Here is a 15336-nt window from a genome sequence, read left to right on the forward strand (position 1 = left end):
CCTGTACAAGCCCAGCCGAAATGAATGGCAGGCCTCTAGCACAGTTTCCATTCCCTTCAGAGCTTGTGCAGATGACTTTCCCAACAAATGACCTAGTATCTAACACAACTTCTTGTCCATGAAAGATTGTAAGTAACTATCCCAATTAAAGCACTCTGTAAATAACAAGTAATGAATGTGAAAGAAGCTCCCTTTTAGGTCATAAATCGACTATATACAACTTCCCAAGCTCCTGTGACGTACTATCCCTTCCTGGACAACCTTCTGGGGACCTCGTACTGGGGGGGGGGGTTGGTGCCAGCATCAAAAGTGAGGAAAAGAGCATGGATGTGGCTCTTACCTTTGCACCACCGTTTACTACACTCCAGCCATACAGAAGTCAAAGGTTTCTACAACACACACACCATGCATACCTCTTTCCTGGCAACCAAGAAACCATGCCACAGCTCAAGGACACATTGCAGGCAGACAAAATCACCTGGGGAGTACAAGGATCAGGGCTGGTGAGGAGGTGTGGTCTTGCAGAGGGGCATGTTTGGGAAGAGTCATGAGGCCCTGATAAGAGAAGGCAGCCTGAAGGGCTGGAGGCTCCTGTTGCTGTCCCGCTTTGGGGACTTCTACTGCCAACTATAATTGCACAATAGTTAGTTAGCATCTGAGGAAAGTGGGCAGGGAGAATTGGGGCAGGGAGGGAGTTGCTGGAGGGATGTTACTCACCAGGTAATCCTGGGGAAGTCAAAGATTACTCACTTGAACGTTTTCACTACCAGAAGTAGTTGAGTGAGCAAGTGAGCACACTACTACTACTGATGCACATAGAGACCTACTACTACTACTACTACTACTACTACTACTACTACTACTAGCTTTTATTGGCATAAGTTAAAACAGTAAAATCATACAAAGTCATCCAAATACATTGAAAATCCAAACACATACAATATATAAAAGACTAGATAGCCACCACTGAATAAATCAGGCGACTTTAGATTTAGCTTTAAAGATGTCGGCTAAGTAGCCCTGAAACAGTCTTGGTAGTTTCGGGGGTATCATCCCTCAGGAAATACTGGCTTACAGGCTCTTTGTAAATCGATAATTTTGAGCTGTAAGGGAGTCACTAGGAAGTCTCTGCGATGGGTGTCAAGAAGAGGGCAAACCAAAATGACTTTCACTAGTTTGATTTCCCTCAATTGTTAGGGGTAGTAAGTTAGGTGTAAAATAGCACACTATTTTCCCATTACCACTGTTTCTCCAGGAAAAGAAACTGTTATATCCCAATTTGGCAAGAGATCAATTGGGCTGGAGGAAAGGGAAGAAGCAGCAGGTGCCTAGAGGAGAAAGCTGCTGTGTTGCTCATCTGATTTCAACATATCTGACTCATAAGGGGATATGTTAGTGCTATTTATTAAGCAATTCATAGCCTAAGTGGACACACCTTGATTGCTAAGAGGGATGAGTGAATTTACCAATTTTGGTTTCCCACACCTTCTCATTTGTTTCCACCTGAAGTTCAGTGCTCCATATTTCCACATCAGTTTGAGATTTATTTTTTTTAAGTCCTCATGAAAAATATTAAGCATTTTAATGCAAATTTATCCCAATATACACATTTAGGTATTTTTCCTAGTATACATATTTTTGTGAAGCAATTTTCTCTAATGTAATTCTTTTTGTTTTGTTATTTTCACTAATATATGCATTTTAGCCAAGCATATGCATTTTTGTACACATTAATCGGCTGGAGAACTGGATTTCCGTAGATTTCTGCAGTCTGCATATTATTTCTGAAATGGCAAACTGGGCAGGTTCACTTTTAAATGCAGAGCTCTGCCAATAACAACCTTTCTCGATGCCATCTTGGCCAGAGTTCACATTAAAATGAGAACTGAATCAGATTTTTGCTCCATATCTTCCTTTGCAGCTTTCTTGAGTGTTTTAGTCTGACTGGCATGTGTTTTTGAATTATGATCACTCTCCTTACTTGCCCGGGAGAGAGACTTGAGTGTGTGAATGCACCTGTCCTACCGTTCAAAGATAAAATTAACTGACCCACTCACTTTTGCTCCTGGGCATACGCACTCCTGGCAGATTGGCTAGAAGAAAATGCAGCCCTTGGGCTGAAAAATGTTCCTACCCAATTTATATTTCGGAGAGGATGATGCTATTAACTGTTACTAGACACAATGGCTTTTCTCTACCTATGCTGTTGGGAGGAAGTATGCTTAGGAATGTCAATTGCTGGGAATCACCGAGATAGTGCTATAGGATTCAGGTCCTGCCATTGGGCTTCCCATTGAGGCATCTTGTGTGCCAATGTGAGAATAGCAAGCTGGGTATTTGGCCTGATCCATCAGCTCCTTATATTCTAACTGCTGGGCTGTAGCAGGCAATCTTAGAAGAGGCACCGTTTACCAAGTGTGAGGGAACAGGGGATACCTCTCTTAAAATGGTTCTTCCCATCTGCAGCTTTTGTAAGTATTTATAATAAAAATATTACATATAAACAAACATGCTGCTTGATTAACCATGGTACCTTCTTGGCCATTGTGGGTTTTTAAAAAATAATCTAACTGGTTTATTGATGAAATCTTGCAGTTCTATTGATGACTAGCCAACACGTGGCCCAGCTCTCCACGATATTGCAATCAAGTGACATGGCATAGCTGCTAAGAGCAGACGCAATGAGATCCCTCATTAAAATTTCACCTCTCCTGTGATAGCACTAAATACCCTTGGGCTGTCCACTCTCTGCCAGCCTCCCACATCAGCCATATAGAGCTAAAAGTGGCCTGTTATACAGACTGTTGTAAGAATTACTAGACAACACATGCTCAGCCAAGCATTTGAGCAACAAAAAGACACTACTATTCTTTCTTCTTCTGATGTTGGAGCATAAGTGTTGCTGTTTCTGTAAGCCCAAGTGGCACCACCAAGGGGGGCACCAGCAGTAGGAAACCTGAAGTTTGCAGAAGTACAAAATATATTTACGGAGAGAAACCCTAAGGAGGGGAAAACTCAACAACAATCTGTTGAGGACTGAATGTGTTCACTGCTGGCTGGCTTATCGGGGGGGAAAAAGAAGAGACAAGAAAACCAGGTGGGGAACAGAATGAAGTACTGAAAAGATCATGGCTGACTGATTGGAACAGACACGCTCCACACCTCCAAGGTTTGTTGCAAATCCTACTTGCACAAAATTATGTACAACTACACCTTTAAGTCCCCATCAGCTGGATGCTTAATGTTACCTGGAGTGCATCCCAAAATAGCATTGCAAGGGACCTTACTGGGTTTTCCCCTTGAAAGAAAAAAGTAAGGAATATATTATGTTAGTAATAGTTCTATATGCATTAGCATATATATAATAATGTGTGGAAGTGAAATTGATTACATTTAGTGTGCTATAATTATACCCTCTTTATTGCCCTCTTTTTTCCCCCATGCACTTTTTCTTTCTTCACTTTATTTTTTAAAAAGAAAGGCACTGCCTATTGTACATTTAACATGAAGGATTAATTTCAAGCTCCAGTAGGAAGGTGGTGAATTTGCTGAACTGGAAATCCCAATCCCAATGGCTTCTTTCCAGTCCAAGCTGCAATACATGGCAAAGGAATCTGGGCCTTTTTGGAACGGGCAACCAGGGGACTTCAGCCAGCCATGTAAGCATGATGAAACCGCTGCACAGTTGCAGAGAAGAGGAGGTGGTGGCTGTACAGTGAGGGAGCCATAGCTATGGTGTTGATTCCAGGTCAGCGCACTTGCTAAGCCGGTCCTTGGAACTGAACTCTGTGTTCCAGTTAATGCCTTTTAACAATTATGGTGTCCATGTGTAGCCAAGTACTACACAATGAAACTTTCCGTCACTCAGACTGGTAAAGCAGGAAAGAAAATGGGAAGTGGTTTCCCTAGAGCATGGTAGAAGTATTTCATTCCCATTCCCCCAAGCTGCGAAGTTTGGGGTAGCCTTAGATATCAAATGTGTTTTGCTGTAATTATGTATTTGTAAGTATTGGTTCCAGTGGTTACTTTGGGAAAGTGTATGCTGAGTACATTCATGTGTGTTTCTTAGTAGACTTATGGGGCTCAGTAATAAAATAGCCACATCTTCTTCCAGGACTCTCAAGCAGATTTCTCACTGCCACCACAACCGAGATTTAGCATGCTGTATCCACTCAGTATGATCAGTCCTCAATGGAACATTTGCAATCTTTTCCCCCCTAGTGGGGAATTAAAACAACTAATTCTTCTACAAGCCTTGGGTTTTCCCTAACTTGCCAATTCTTCCTTGTTGTTTCTCCTGTGGCCCTGTTTTAGCTATAATATAATCCTCCCAGCATCTGCATTTACTCTATTGGTATAGAATAGAATCTATAAGTGAAATGAAGTCCTGCCAGTATGCTTCATGTTTGCATTACTAGGCATAAAGTTAAATCTTACCTGTGAAATTTAAAGATAAAAGCCCCATGTTTATTTTCTTCTGTTTACATCTTAAAGCTTTATTTTTTAAAAAAAAACCTCTGTAACAGGTCAATGGATTAGCTTTGCTACTACTTAACAGAGTAGACACTATAATCTGGTGTAGAAGTCAGTGCAATGTTGCCATTGCACATTTTGTCCAACAGGGCCCAAGACTACCCCAAATCTGAGATGCTGTATATTATATTGAGCCATAAAAGATGGGAAAGGGAAGGGTAGCACTTGGGCCAAGCCTATACAATGTTAAGTAACCCCCTAATTTAAAATCAGTCATACAATAAAAAAGGGAAAATACTATGTCCCCCAAACGCTGGAATCATGGTATCAAGAAGGATGCAGAATATAACTTGTGGAGAAGTTTAAACAAAAAGGTCTGTTCAATGTGCATGGGGAGAAAACTATGAATGATTTTCATGCCACCTGGAGTAGCTCCATCATCTATTGCTGCTAGAGGTGAACATAATTGTAACCAACCTGTGACTTGCAGGTATTAACAGAAAGGTGATTTGGGATGAATGAAGATGGCTTTTATATTTTCTCCTGGATCTTGTAACCTTAACTTCCCAATACAGTACGTGAGTAATTCTAAACAGTTGCTTGGGCTATTGCTTTATATTAGTTTTTGCAGAACTAACTAAGAAGTAAAATTATCAATTCCTGGACAATTAGCCGTTCATAAAATACCACTCATTATCCTTCTTCCTGAAGCCAGCATCAGTATTGTTGGATACCTTGCTAAGGCCCACCTGCTTCCAAGTGGCCAATCAGTGCCTCCTCCTGCCACTGCTTGTGTGCTTGGAGAGCAGATTTGGCTCACACTCTCCCTCTGGGTGATTATGCCAGTGGGGCTCAGAAGACAAAGCTATGTAAATTGGTAGAGGTGGCCAGGGCAAGGAGGCGGGTTCACTAGGAGAAGGACCAATCAAGGTCATTTTACTCAAGCCCCGCCCCCAGAAAGCCCTGTAGCAAGCACTAAAGCTCAATGCTTCAAAATATACTGCAAAAATAAAACCACCACCCAGATGCAATCCACATAATACTGGCACCATTGGCAAAATGCTCATCGATTTAACGGTACGACTCAAAGCGGTGGATAATTCAAGTTATTAATGACAGAATCAAAGCACTTTTGTTTCTGTTTTTAAATTTAAATTTTATTTATCTCAAACTTATTTTAACAGAAGTGACTGAACAAAAATAAAGTTTGAGTCCCATTGTCAGGGGAACAACTTGATAAATGGATCAGGCAAGTAGAACTGTGGCCCTCTGCCAACCAGTAGAAACCTCAGTAGGAACTGATAAATAGTTTTGACGCAGTCCATGAACATAACATAGTAAGTGCCATCCGGGAGGGGAGCAGCTTATGTGTATTTCTTGATTTCGTCATACAAGACTAGGACGAAAGCACCACCCATTCCTCTGAGGACGTTGGACCAAGCACCCTTGAAGAAAGCCTTGCCTCCTTCGTCACGGGCAATCTTCTTCCAGCAATCAATTGTACCAGAGTACATGATGTCAGCTAAAGAAGAAAAGAGAAAGAAAACTTGGCATGGGAGAGCAAGTGATTCTTTTGATGCATATTGCAATCCTGCTGTTCTGTTTGGCTTCCACACACACATATTGATTTGTGCAGCATGAATGCATGCAAAACATGAATTTAGGACCAAGCCCCAGGAAGTCTACCATTCAACATGGGGGACGACGACGACGACAGGAATGGAGTAAAGTGGAATCAGGGCTGAGATAAGGAAGGAATAGGCTTAGTTATGGACTAAGTCATTAGCAGGGCAAGGGAACTAGAGGGCTGAGCCAAAGGCAAGAGCGGTGAAGACATAGTACACTTACATCCCACTATCCACCATGTTTACTTTGCGTTCAGGGTAAAAATACCTAACACCAGTGGCAGGCCTACATTAGGGGGTCCCTGAAGCTGGAACTGTTATGGGGGCCCCATCGCAAACAGCAACGAGGTCTGGGTAACTACTGTTACCTTCTTCAATGGGGTTGTTCCACAACAGATCACAATTTTTATTTTTATTTTATTAACTACTGCATCTCAGATTTTGGTTAAAATTTCTGTACTGTGGTACCTCGGGTTAAAAACGTAATTCGTTCTGGAGGTCCATTCTTAAACTGAAACTGCTCTTAACCTGAGGTGCCACTTTAGCTAATGGGGCCTCCCTCCCGCTGCCACCGGAGCATGATTTCTGTTCTCATCCTGAAGCAAACTTCTTAACCCGAGGTACTATTTCTGGGTTAGTGGAGTCTGTAACCTGAAGCATCTGTAACCTGAAGCATCTGTAACCCGAGGTACCACTGTACTGGATTATCTCACGTATCAAAGTCACTGATGTGAACAATTTTTTCCTATGCCTTATAGTTTTCCAGTTGTGGAACTCAAAATAGGTCTACTAGACCCAAAAATTTTAAGCAACGTGGACTAAAGTAACTTCTGGGACACTTCTGGATTTAGGGGCCCCGAAATTTAAGCTTCATTAGTTTTATGGTAGATCTGTCCCTGTCCAACAAACCTACTGCTGGGATAATCTGCAGCAGTTCACCAGAAGGGTAGGAAGTGGAACAAAATTCTCCCATTGGCTGAGTGTGCTAGCCATTCAAGGCCACTTATTACCACATGTAGCCAAACAGAAATAAGGATCTAATACTGTAGCACATATTTAAAGGGAAAAGAGTGCCTAGGAACATAGGAAGTTAGTAAAAGTAAAAGGACCCCTGACCATTAGGTCCAGTCGTGACCAACTCTGGGGTTGCGGCGCTCATCTCGCTTTATTGGCCGAGGGAGCCAGCATACAGCTTCCGGGTCATGTGGCCAGCATGACTAAGCCGCTTCTGGCGAACCAGAGCAGTGCATGGAAACGCCATTTACCTTCCCGCTGGAGCGGTACCTGTTTATCTACTTGAACTTTGTGGTTTTGAACTGCTAGGTTGGGAGGAGCAGGGACCGAGCAACGGGAGCTCACCCCGTCATGGGGATTTGAACCGCCGACCTTCTGATTGGCAAGTCCTTGGCTCTGTGGTTTAACCCACAGCGCCATCTGCATCCCTTGTATAGGAAGTTGCCTTGTACCAAATTAGATCACTGGTTCACCTAGCTCAGCGCTGTCCACACTGGCTGTCCTTAGTTCTCTAGGGTTTCAGTCAGGAATCTTTTCCAGCACTACCTGGCGATCCCAGGGATCAAATGCATGCAAAGTAGGCATTCTTCCACAGAGCTACAGCCTTTCGAGCCACTCATCTTGCCAAGAATGATAAAATGTGTTTTCCTTTAGTTAATCGCCACATGTTTGGAATTTGTATAGATTCCAGTGCTTGTGGTCTGTACAAATTGGAAGTACTTATCAAAAGTACCCTGTAGTGGTAAAGAATGCTTTCCCTCTTAAACTATCCAACCCTCTAATTATTCTGGAAGCTTTTGAAAGGGAGAAATGGACAGATGGTAGGAGCTTGTTTTAAATGGTGAAACCGAGATGCATGAGTTTACTTGACTTGGTCATGCAGCAGGTGAGCTGGATGACCTTTGGGTAATTTCCAGTTATGTATTTAACAAATATTCACTGTTTAAGACTGGGAGATATCATATACACATGATGTATCTAAAGGACATTTAGCCCACCTGCTCTCACACAACACAAACCCCCTGGCTCTCTATTGCTGCAGAGATTACTAAAGGAGCAAAAGTCAGACCAAAGAGACAGCTTTACCCAGTGTCGTAGTGTGGGGGGTGCAGGGGGGGCCGGCCGCACCGGGCGCAACATCTGGGGGTTAGGGTTAGGGGGCGCAAATTACTTGCCTCGCCCCGGGTGCTGACAACCCACACTACGCCACTGGCTTTACCCTGGCTTCCAGAAGTCTAGCATCTTCCTCAAATTTCTAGGTCTTGCATTTCTCCTATAGGATTTCTTATTTTGAAGTAGAATTGGTACACTTGCAGCTAACATGACAGACCCATCAGCCAAGAAGCAGTCCATTTTATGCCTATGCTCAATCTATTCTAATAAAATTTAGAGACACTCCAGAAGGCAGTGTGGCTCTTTTTTCTTTTATAAACCAGTCCCTCTGTCCTTTAGCAAGAAACATCCCTTCCACAACACTCCGTTTACCTGCATGAACTTTCAGAACAAAGTTGGTCATCTACAAGAATTGCATGCTTTTGTCTGAAACAAGCTCTAGCTATGATTTCCACCAAGGAAAACCAGGTAGTAGAGCCAAGCTTGAACTTAAGATATTATCATCAGCAAGAACCAATAATACATAGCTAGAAGGGACACACTTTCAGTCTGGTAAAGTAGACAATGCATTGTGCCCCCAAAACATGTCTGGTAGGTAAAGGGAAAGGACCCCTGGACAGTTAAGTCCAGTCAAAGGAGACTATGGGGTTGCGATGCTCATCTCACTTTCAGGCTGAGGGAGCTGGCATTTGTGCAAAGACAGATTTCCAGGTCATGTGGCCAGCATGACTAAACCGTTTATGGTGCAACAGAACACCGTGATGGAAGCCAAAGTGCACAGAAACACCACAGTGGTACTGTACCTATTTATCTACTTGCACTGGTGTGCTTTTGAACTAGGTTGGCAGGAGCTGGGACAGAGCAACAGGAGCTCACTCAGACATGGGGATTCAAACTGCCAACCTTCTGATCAGCAAGGCCGAGAAGCTCAGTAGTTTAGACCTTAGCACCACCCATGTCCCTGCTAGGTATACAGCCACAGGTCCCACATATGTGGGACTGTGCAGACATCACAGAGGTGGCAAAAAGATCTAGCAAAACCACCAGCTGGGCTCTCTGTGCTCCCTGCAGCAGCTTTGATACTTACCACCTTTGCGACCAGATTGCATCATCATACGCCGCCGAACTGTATCAAAGGGATAAGAGGTCAGGCCAGCAACAGCAGTAACCGACTGAGCAATCATCCAGCTGATCAAGATGTGTGTGTTCTTTGGATCAGGAAGCATCCCTGCGAAGTGAAGAAATCAGAGATAAGGGGAATGCTTTTCTTGAGCATCCATACTTCCAAACTTTGAATGGGAAGCCAATAAAACTACCAAAAGGCCCCAGCAAACCCCCAAGAAAATTACCTTTTGCAGTATCGTAGATACCAAAATAAGCAGCTCTGTAGATAATGATGCCTTGGACAGAGACGTTGAAGCCTTGGTACAGTCCCCGAAGGCCGTCCGACCTGAAGATTTTGACCAGGCAGTCTCCAAGCCCCTTGAATTCACGCTCAGCCCCAGCTTTTCCCACATCAGCCGCTAGACGGGTTCGGGCAAAGTCGAGAGGGTAGACAAAGCACAGAGAGGTAGCACCAGCAGCACCACCAGATGCCAAGTTTCCAGCAAAGTAACGCCAGAACTGGGTTCTTTTGTCGACGCCACCCAGGAAGATCTGCTTGTATTTGTCTTTGAAAGCAAAGTTGAGGGCCTGTGTGGGGAAGTATCTGATAACGTTGGCCAAGTTGCCACGCCAGAAGGACAGGAAACCTTGCTCTCGAGGGATCCGGACCACACAGTCAATGATGCCCTTGTATTGCTTGTCTGCTGTGATCTGCATACTCGCATGTTGCACCTGCCAAAATGGAAAGTGGACATTAAGTCTGGCTGCATAGTCAGTGACGTAATCCATAGCTAAGCCATAGCAAACCATAGCTGATGTTAACTATGGTTCATAAAAGTTAAAGGTACCCCTGACCATTAGGTCCAGTCGTGGACGACTCTGGTGTTGTGCGCTCATCTCACTCTATAGGCCAAGGGAGCCGGCGTTTGTCCACAAGACTAAGCCGCTTCTGGCAAACCAGAGCAGCGCATAGAAATGCCGTTTACCTTCCCACTGGAGTGGTAACTATTTATCTACTTGCACTTGACGTGCATTCGAACTGCTAGGTGGCCAGGTGCTGGGACCGAACAACAGGAGCTCACCCGTTCGAACTGCCGACCTTCCAATTGGCAAGCCCTAGGCTCTGTGGTTTAGACCACAGCGCCACCCGTGCCCCATACCATGGTTCATAAGCCATGAGATGTCTTGCAGACTATCATTTCAACCATGACTTGCTATGCCACAACTGGATTTATCTCTCTGTAGTCTTCTCCTTAGGCTCCTAAATACTATCCCCAAAACCCTTTCACTGTCAATGCCTCAATGTTCATTGGCAATGTGGCTCTTCCCGAGCTTAAGAAATCTAGCATAGTTGCTCATTTTTCTCCAGAATATGGACCAAAGCTCTAACTTAGCCCGGGGGGGGGGGGGGAGAGGAAGGGAGGTCCTGTGGCCCTTCTAGATATATAAAGGTAAAGGGACCCCTGACTATTAGGTCCAGTTGTGACTGACTCTGGGGTTGTGGAAGTCATCTCACTTTATTGGCCGAGGGAGCCAGCGTACAGCTTCCGGGTCATGTGGCCAGCATGACTAAGCCGCTTCTGGCGAACCAGAGCAGTGCACGGAAATCCATTTACCTTCCCACCGGAGCGGTACCTATTTATTTACTTGCACTTTGACGTGCTTTCAAACTGCTAGGTTGGCAGGAGCACAGACCTAGCAACCGTCGACCTTCTGATCGGCAAGTCCTAGGCTCTGTGGTTTAACCCACAGCGCCACCCGCGTCCCTTTCTCTAGATATATAAAGTAAAGGTAAAGTGACCCCTGACCATTAGGTCCAGTCATGGCCGACTCTGGGGTTGCAGCGCTCATCTCGCTTTATTTGCCAAGGGAGCCCGTGTACAGCTTCCGGGTCCTGTGGCCAGCATGACTAAGCCGCTTCTGGCGAACCAGAGCAGCGCACGGAAACGCCGTTTCCCTTCCCACTGGAGCGGTACCTATTTATCTACTTGCACTTTGACATGCTTTTGAACTGCTAGGTTGGCAGGAGCAGGGACCGAGCAACGCGAGCTCACCCCGTCATGGGGATTCAAACCACCGACCTTCTGATCGGCAAGTCCTAGGCTCTGTGGTTTAACCCACAGCGCTACCCGCATCCCCTCTAGATACGGTATATACTTAAACATATATTTTAAACGATAGAACAATCAGTATCAAGCTATGTGAGAAAACATAGTACATCATTCTTTACACACAGAATCAGAGTTGGAAGGGACCCTGACAATAGTTGAACCCCCTGCAATGCAAAAATATGCAGGTGTCCCATACAGAAATCAAACCTGCAACCTTAGCATTATCAGCACCATGCTCTAACCAACTGAGCTGTCTAGAGACACTGGAAGTTACAGTTTAAATACTCAAATACAGGCACGTCACCCATGTAATAATGAAAATTAATATAACAGATGTTGTGCCAATAATTCTTTCCAGAAGAAGACTACTGGCTGCCACTTGAACTCCAACTCCCCTCATTCCCAACTGTTGGGCTGGGGGAGGCTGATTGGAATTGAAGTCCAATAACTTCTAGAGGGCCATAGGTTCCCGATGCCTGCTGTAACCGAATAAAGGCAGGTTATTGGGGAAACCAAGTAGCGCACAGCAAGGCTCAAGTTAGAAGTATCATGTTACAGGGCCTAAATCATTCTTTCTGACTCACAAGTACAGCAAGCAGGGCCTGTGCATTTTTCTTCCACCATTTAGAACTACAGTGGTACCTTGATTGTCAAATTTACTCCATTCCGGGAGTCCATTCAACTCCCGGAACCGTTCGAAAACCAAGGTGTGGTTTCTGATTGGCTGCAGGAGCTTCCTGCACTTAATTGGAAGCCATGTCGGACGTTCGGCTTCCAAAAAATGTTCGCAAACTGGAACACTTACTTTCAGGTTTGTGGTGTTCGGGAGCCAAGCTGTTCAACAACCAAGGTACCACTGTACACACTGATGACTAAGAATTAAGTTTCTTCTTTCTGGCCTATTGCAATAGGAGAAAGACCTTGAATGCCCCTGTTGTCCTTTCTAGGCACACTTGACCCAGGCCTAATCACAAACCATCATTTTCAGACCTATGTTAACATAAAGTTTAGGTGCAATTTTTTTGCCTCTGAGGCATGAAAGCAAAAGTGATCACCATGGACTCAAAGCTTCAGGAAAACACCAGACCTTCAGGCAGAGATTAAACTTTAGCTTAACAAGACAAGAGAGAGGTAGGCTTTAAAAAAGAAGAATAGAATAGAATCTCAGTCCGATAAGAGAATCCTGTATCCTTGCTGAACCTAATGGCTACCTGATAGGTCATCTCTCAAACCTGTATTCAGGCTCCATTCTATTTAGCCTCTGGGCAAGATAGCCAGACAATGCCTGTAATCCAGCCAATGATAACTTCATTGCAAGGTGACCTCTTTTACAAGGGGTTGTGCCCAGATCATCGAGGTGTTCCAGATCTCATAAAGGCCCCAAGGTGTCCACAGGAGGGACTGGAAGGTGACACGACAAACCCATGTCCCAAATAAAATGGCCAACACATCTCAACTTCCCATCTACCATCTCTGGCAACTGGCAGCTCTTGCGAGTACTCCTTAAGGAGCCTGATCTGGCCCTCCTGTCTCTAGTTGCAGACCCCTACCATAGGTTATGATCAGTACTTTCAATCCATCCACATGACCTTGACAGGCCTTCTCTTGCTGCAACACCCTAGTTTTGGGAAGGCAAGTTTAATTAAATTTTGACGTTTTACTCTCCTGTATGCAGGGAGCCAATCTGTTGATGAAGCAACAAGAATACAAAGACCTGTCAGGTGGCCCATTTATGTAGCAAGACAGTTTCAACTTGGTGTCCATTAGAGATTTGCCTTCAAGGTCACCTGCCCAAACTTTTTGGTTGATTCTTTGAAATAAAACCTTCAGTAAGATTTTTATGGAGTTTTGAGTTTTTATCACAGGTTTTAGCACCATGTGCTAGATGCTTCCTTCTCATTTACACAGCCAGGTAAGCTCCAAAGAGGCTCCACTTCAAAGACCTTGGGCTTTGCCCAAAAGCAATGGCACGTTGGAAGGGATGAAGTGCCACCTTCGGGCCTCCTCGAATTCCGAGGCGATGCTGCTTGGATGCAGCCACGTTGCCAAGTGGCAGGATGCCCGCAACGGTAGCAGAGAGAAAGGCAACCCAGGCTCTCTGCGGGGACAGGCCGCGATTTACTCGCGTTGCCCTTCCTTGCCAGCCTCTCCTTCCCCCGCAACTAATCCAACGCCAGGCGGGGATTTGCATAAGCGGAACTAGTTTTCGCCAGCAGCAGCTCCGACGCAAACTGCCAACGAGCGTGGGGTTTCCTCCCCTTCGACCGGCACATTTAAAGGGAAAAAAAGAACTGCGTGTTCCTTTGGGTACGGGGGCGGGCAGAGGTCGACCGCTTGCCTCGGACCGTCACCAAGGCCTGGGCCATAGGAAACCCCGATCACAAGCCTAGCATAGAATTTTAGGGCTGATCTTGGATGCCAGAGAAAGCTGCGGCCCACTCTCTCTACCTGGGTCAGCAAGAGCCTTTTTCCTGGGCAAGCGGAAGGGCAGGCGCAGAACTGAGGCTGGAAATCTAATTTTGTTGCTCTCTTGGGTTCAAAGGCAGGGAACAAAGGATGCTCCGGCCTGCATCTCCTTGGCGCGACCTTGGTGAGGAAGGCAGGGAAGAGAACCGCGGCTTTAAAAAAAAAACTCCCTCGCATCTCCTCGGAGCTGGGATAAGCCACGAGGCCGCAGCGCTTCAGACAAAGGCAGAGCGCAGGATCAGCCTGTCGCGCCATAGCGCACGGAACGTCACAGCGCACTCCGGACAAAAGAGGCCTTTCAACTCAGTCGACCCGCCTATGACCTCTTTTGAGGAATCCCTGCCCGGCCCCCTCGTCGTCCCCAGCAGACTTCAAAGCCAGTGAGAGCCACCACTTAAAAGATCCCCTTCTTTCTTCCCTCCACCCTCTCCAAATCGTTTCCACCGTTCTCCATCGAAAGGCGCGCGGTTCTACCCACCCAGCCACCCACCCCGTGGTACCTGAAGAAGCAACTTGACTCTCTCGATGGGGGCTACCGCTGTCTTGGAGATCGCGGCTGCCACGCCGCCCGCCAAGAAATCTTTCATGAAAGAAATAGCCGCGTCAGTCATGATGCCGGTGGGAAGAAGGTTGAGCGCTCGGGAAAAAGTGAAACAAAAACTGCTTTAAGATCCGATCGGAGGAGAAGACGTAGGGAGTGGAGATGGCTGCACAAACGGAGATGGAAGGCAGGCTGCCGGCTCACTGAGACCGAGCAAATTAAATGGCCGGTTTTTATACCGCGCAGGCTTTAACGTGGGAACAGAGGGAGGGAGGGGAAACGCGGGCATCTACGTACAGCCGCTTCCCAGTGCCCTGATTGGACCCGAGCTGGAGGGAGGAACCGCAGAGAGAACTGCGGTGGCAATGTGTGAGGGTGGGGGGAGTTCTGTGCTCCTTCCTCTTGAGAGACCCCTGGCAGCCAGGGAGTGGGTGGGCCTTGGCTGCCTATGATGCTTTAATACAAGGAAGCCCCGATCCTAAGTTGCCAAGGCTTGCAGCGGATGGGGCGCGTTGGGAGAAGCGCGCGATGGAGATTGGCTATAACCTTGGACGGTGGGGGCAGGGCTTCGCTTACGGAATGATGTGGGTGGGTTTGCACCTGGGTGACGTGCGATGACACAGACTGGGTGTTCCCCAGGCAACCTCAGGAAGGAACAGGCTGTGTGTCCTTAAATGCATTTTCTGGCTGACAGGAGCAAGGTGGAATCGGTGTCCTTCAATAAGAACAGCCCTACTGGGACAGGGACAAATGGGGCTCGTGGACCTGGGAAAGTAGGAGAAGGCAGCTCCTGCAGCCCAGCTGGTACCAAACGTATTGCTCTGCTTTCCCTTGGACCACATCAGGGAGGCCAAGAGGAGGGTCTTGTCATCTGGGTGGCCCAGGACCT

General features: G+C 46.0%; 1 protein-coding gene across 1 annotated transcript; it reads right to left on the reverse strand.

Moving 5' to 3' along the window:
- Positions 1-5603: 5603 nt before the first annotated feature.
- On the reverse strand, positions 5604-14674 carry SLC25A5 (solute carrier family 25 member 5). The gene is made up of 4 exons (XM_081897062.1): positions 14407-14674; positions 9575-10061; positions 9313-9453; positions 5604-5995 (listed from the first exon to the last, which is right to left on the reverse strand). Exons 1-4 carry the CDS (start codon positions 14515-14517, stop codon positions 5838-5840), a joined length of 897 nt encoding a protein of 298 aa, XP_081753188.1. The 5' UTR covers positions 14518-14674; the 3' UTR covers positions 5604-5837.
- Between the last annotated feature and the right edge of the window lie 662 nt (positions 14675-15336).

The sequence above is a fragment of the Podarcis melisellensis genome (assembly GCF_964234715.1).
Source record: "Podarcis melisellensis genome assembly, chromosome: Z".
In the NCBI taxonomy this organism is placed as follows: Eukaryota; Metazoa; Chordata; class Lepidosauria; order Squamata; family Lacertidae; genus Podarcis; species Podarcis melisellensis.

Coding starts and splice junctions, on each gene's coding strand:
- SLC25A5 (XM_081897062.1), bottom strand. CDS start 14,517: ATGACTGACGCGGCTATTTCTTTCATGAAAGATTTCTTGGCGGGCGGC. Junction 10,062..14,406: donor GAGTCAAGTTGCTTCTTCAG/GTACCACGGGGT, acceptor CCATTTTGGCAG/GTGCAACATGCGAGTATGCA. Junction 9,454..9,574: donor TATCTACGATACTGCAAAAG/GTAATTTTCTTG, acceptor TTCACTTCGCAG/GGATGCTTCCTGATCCAAAG.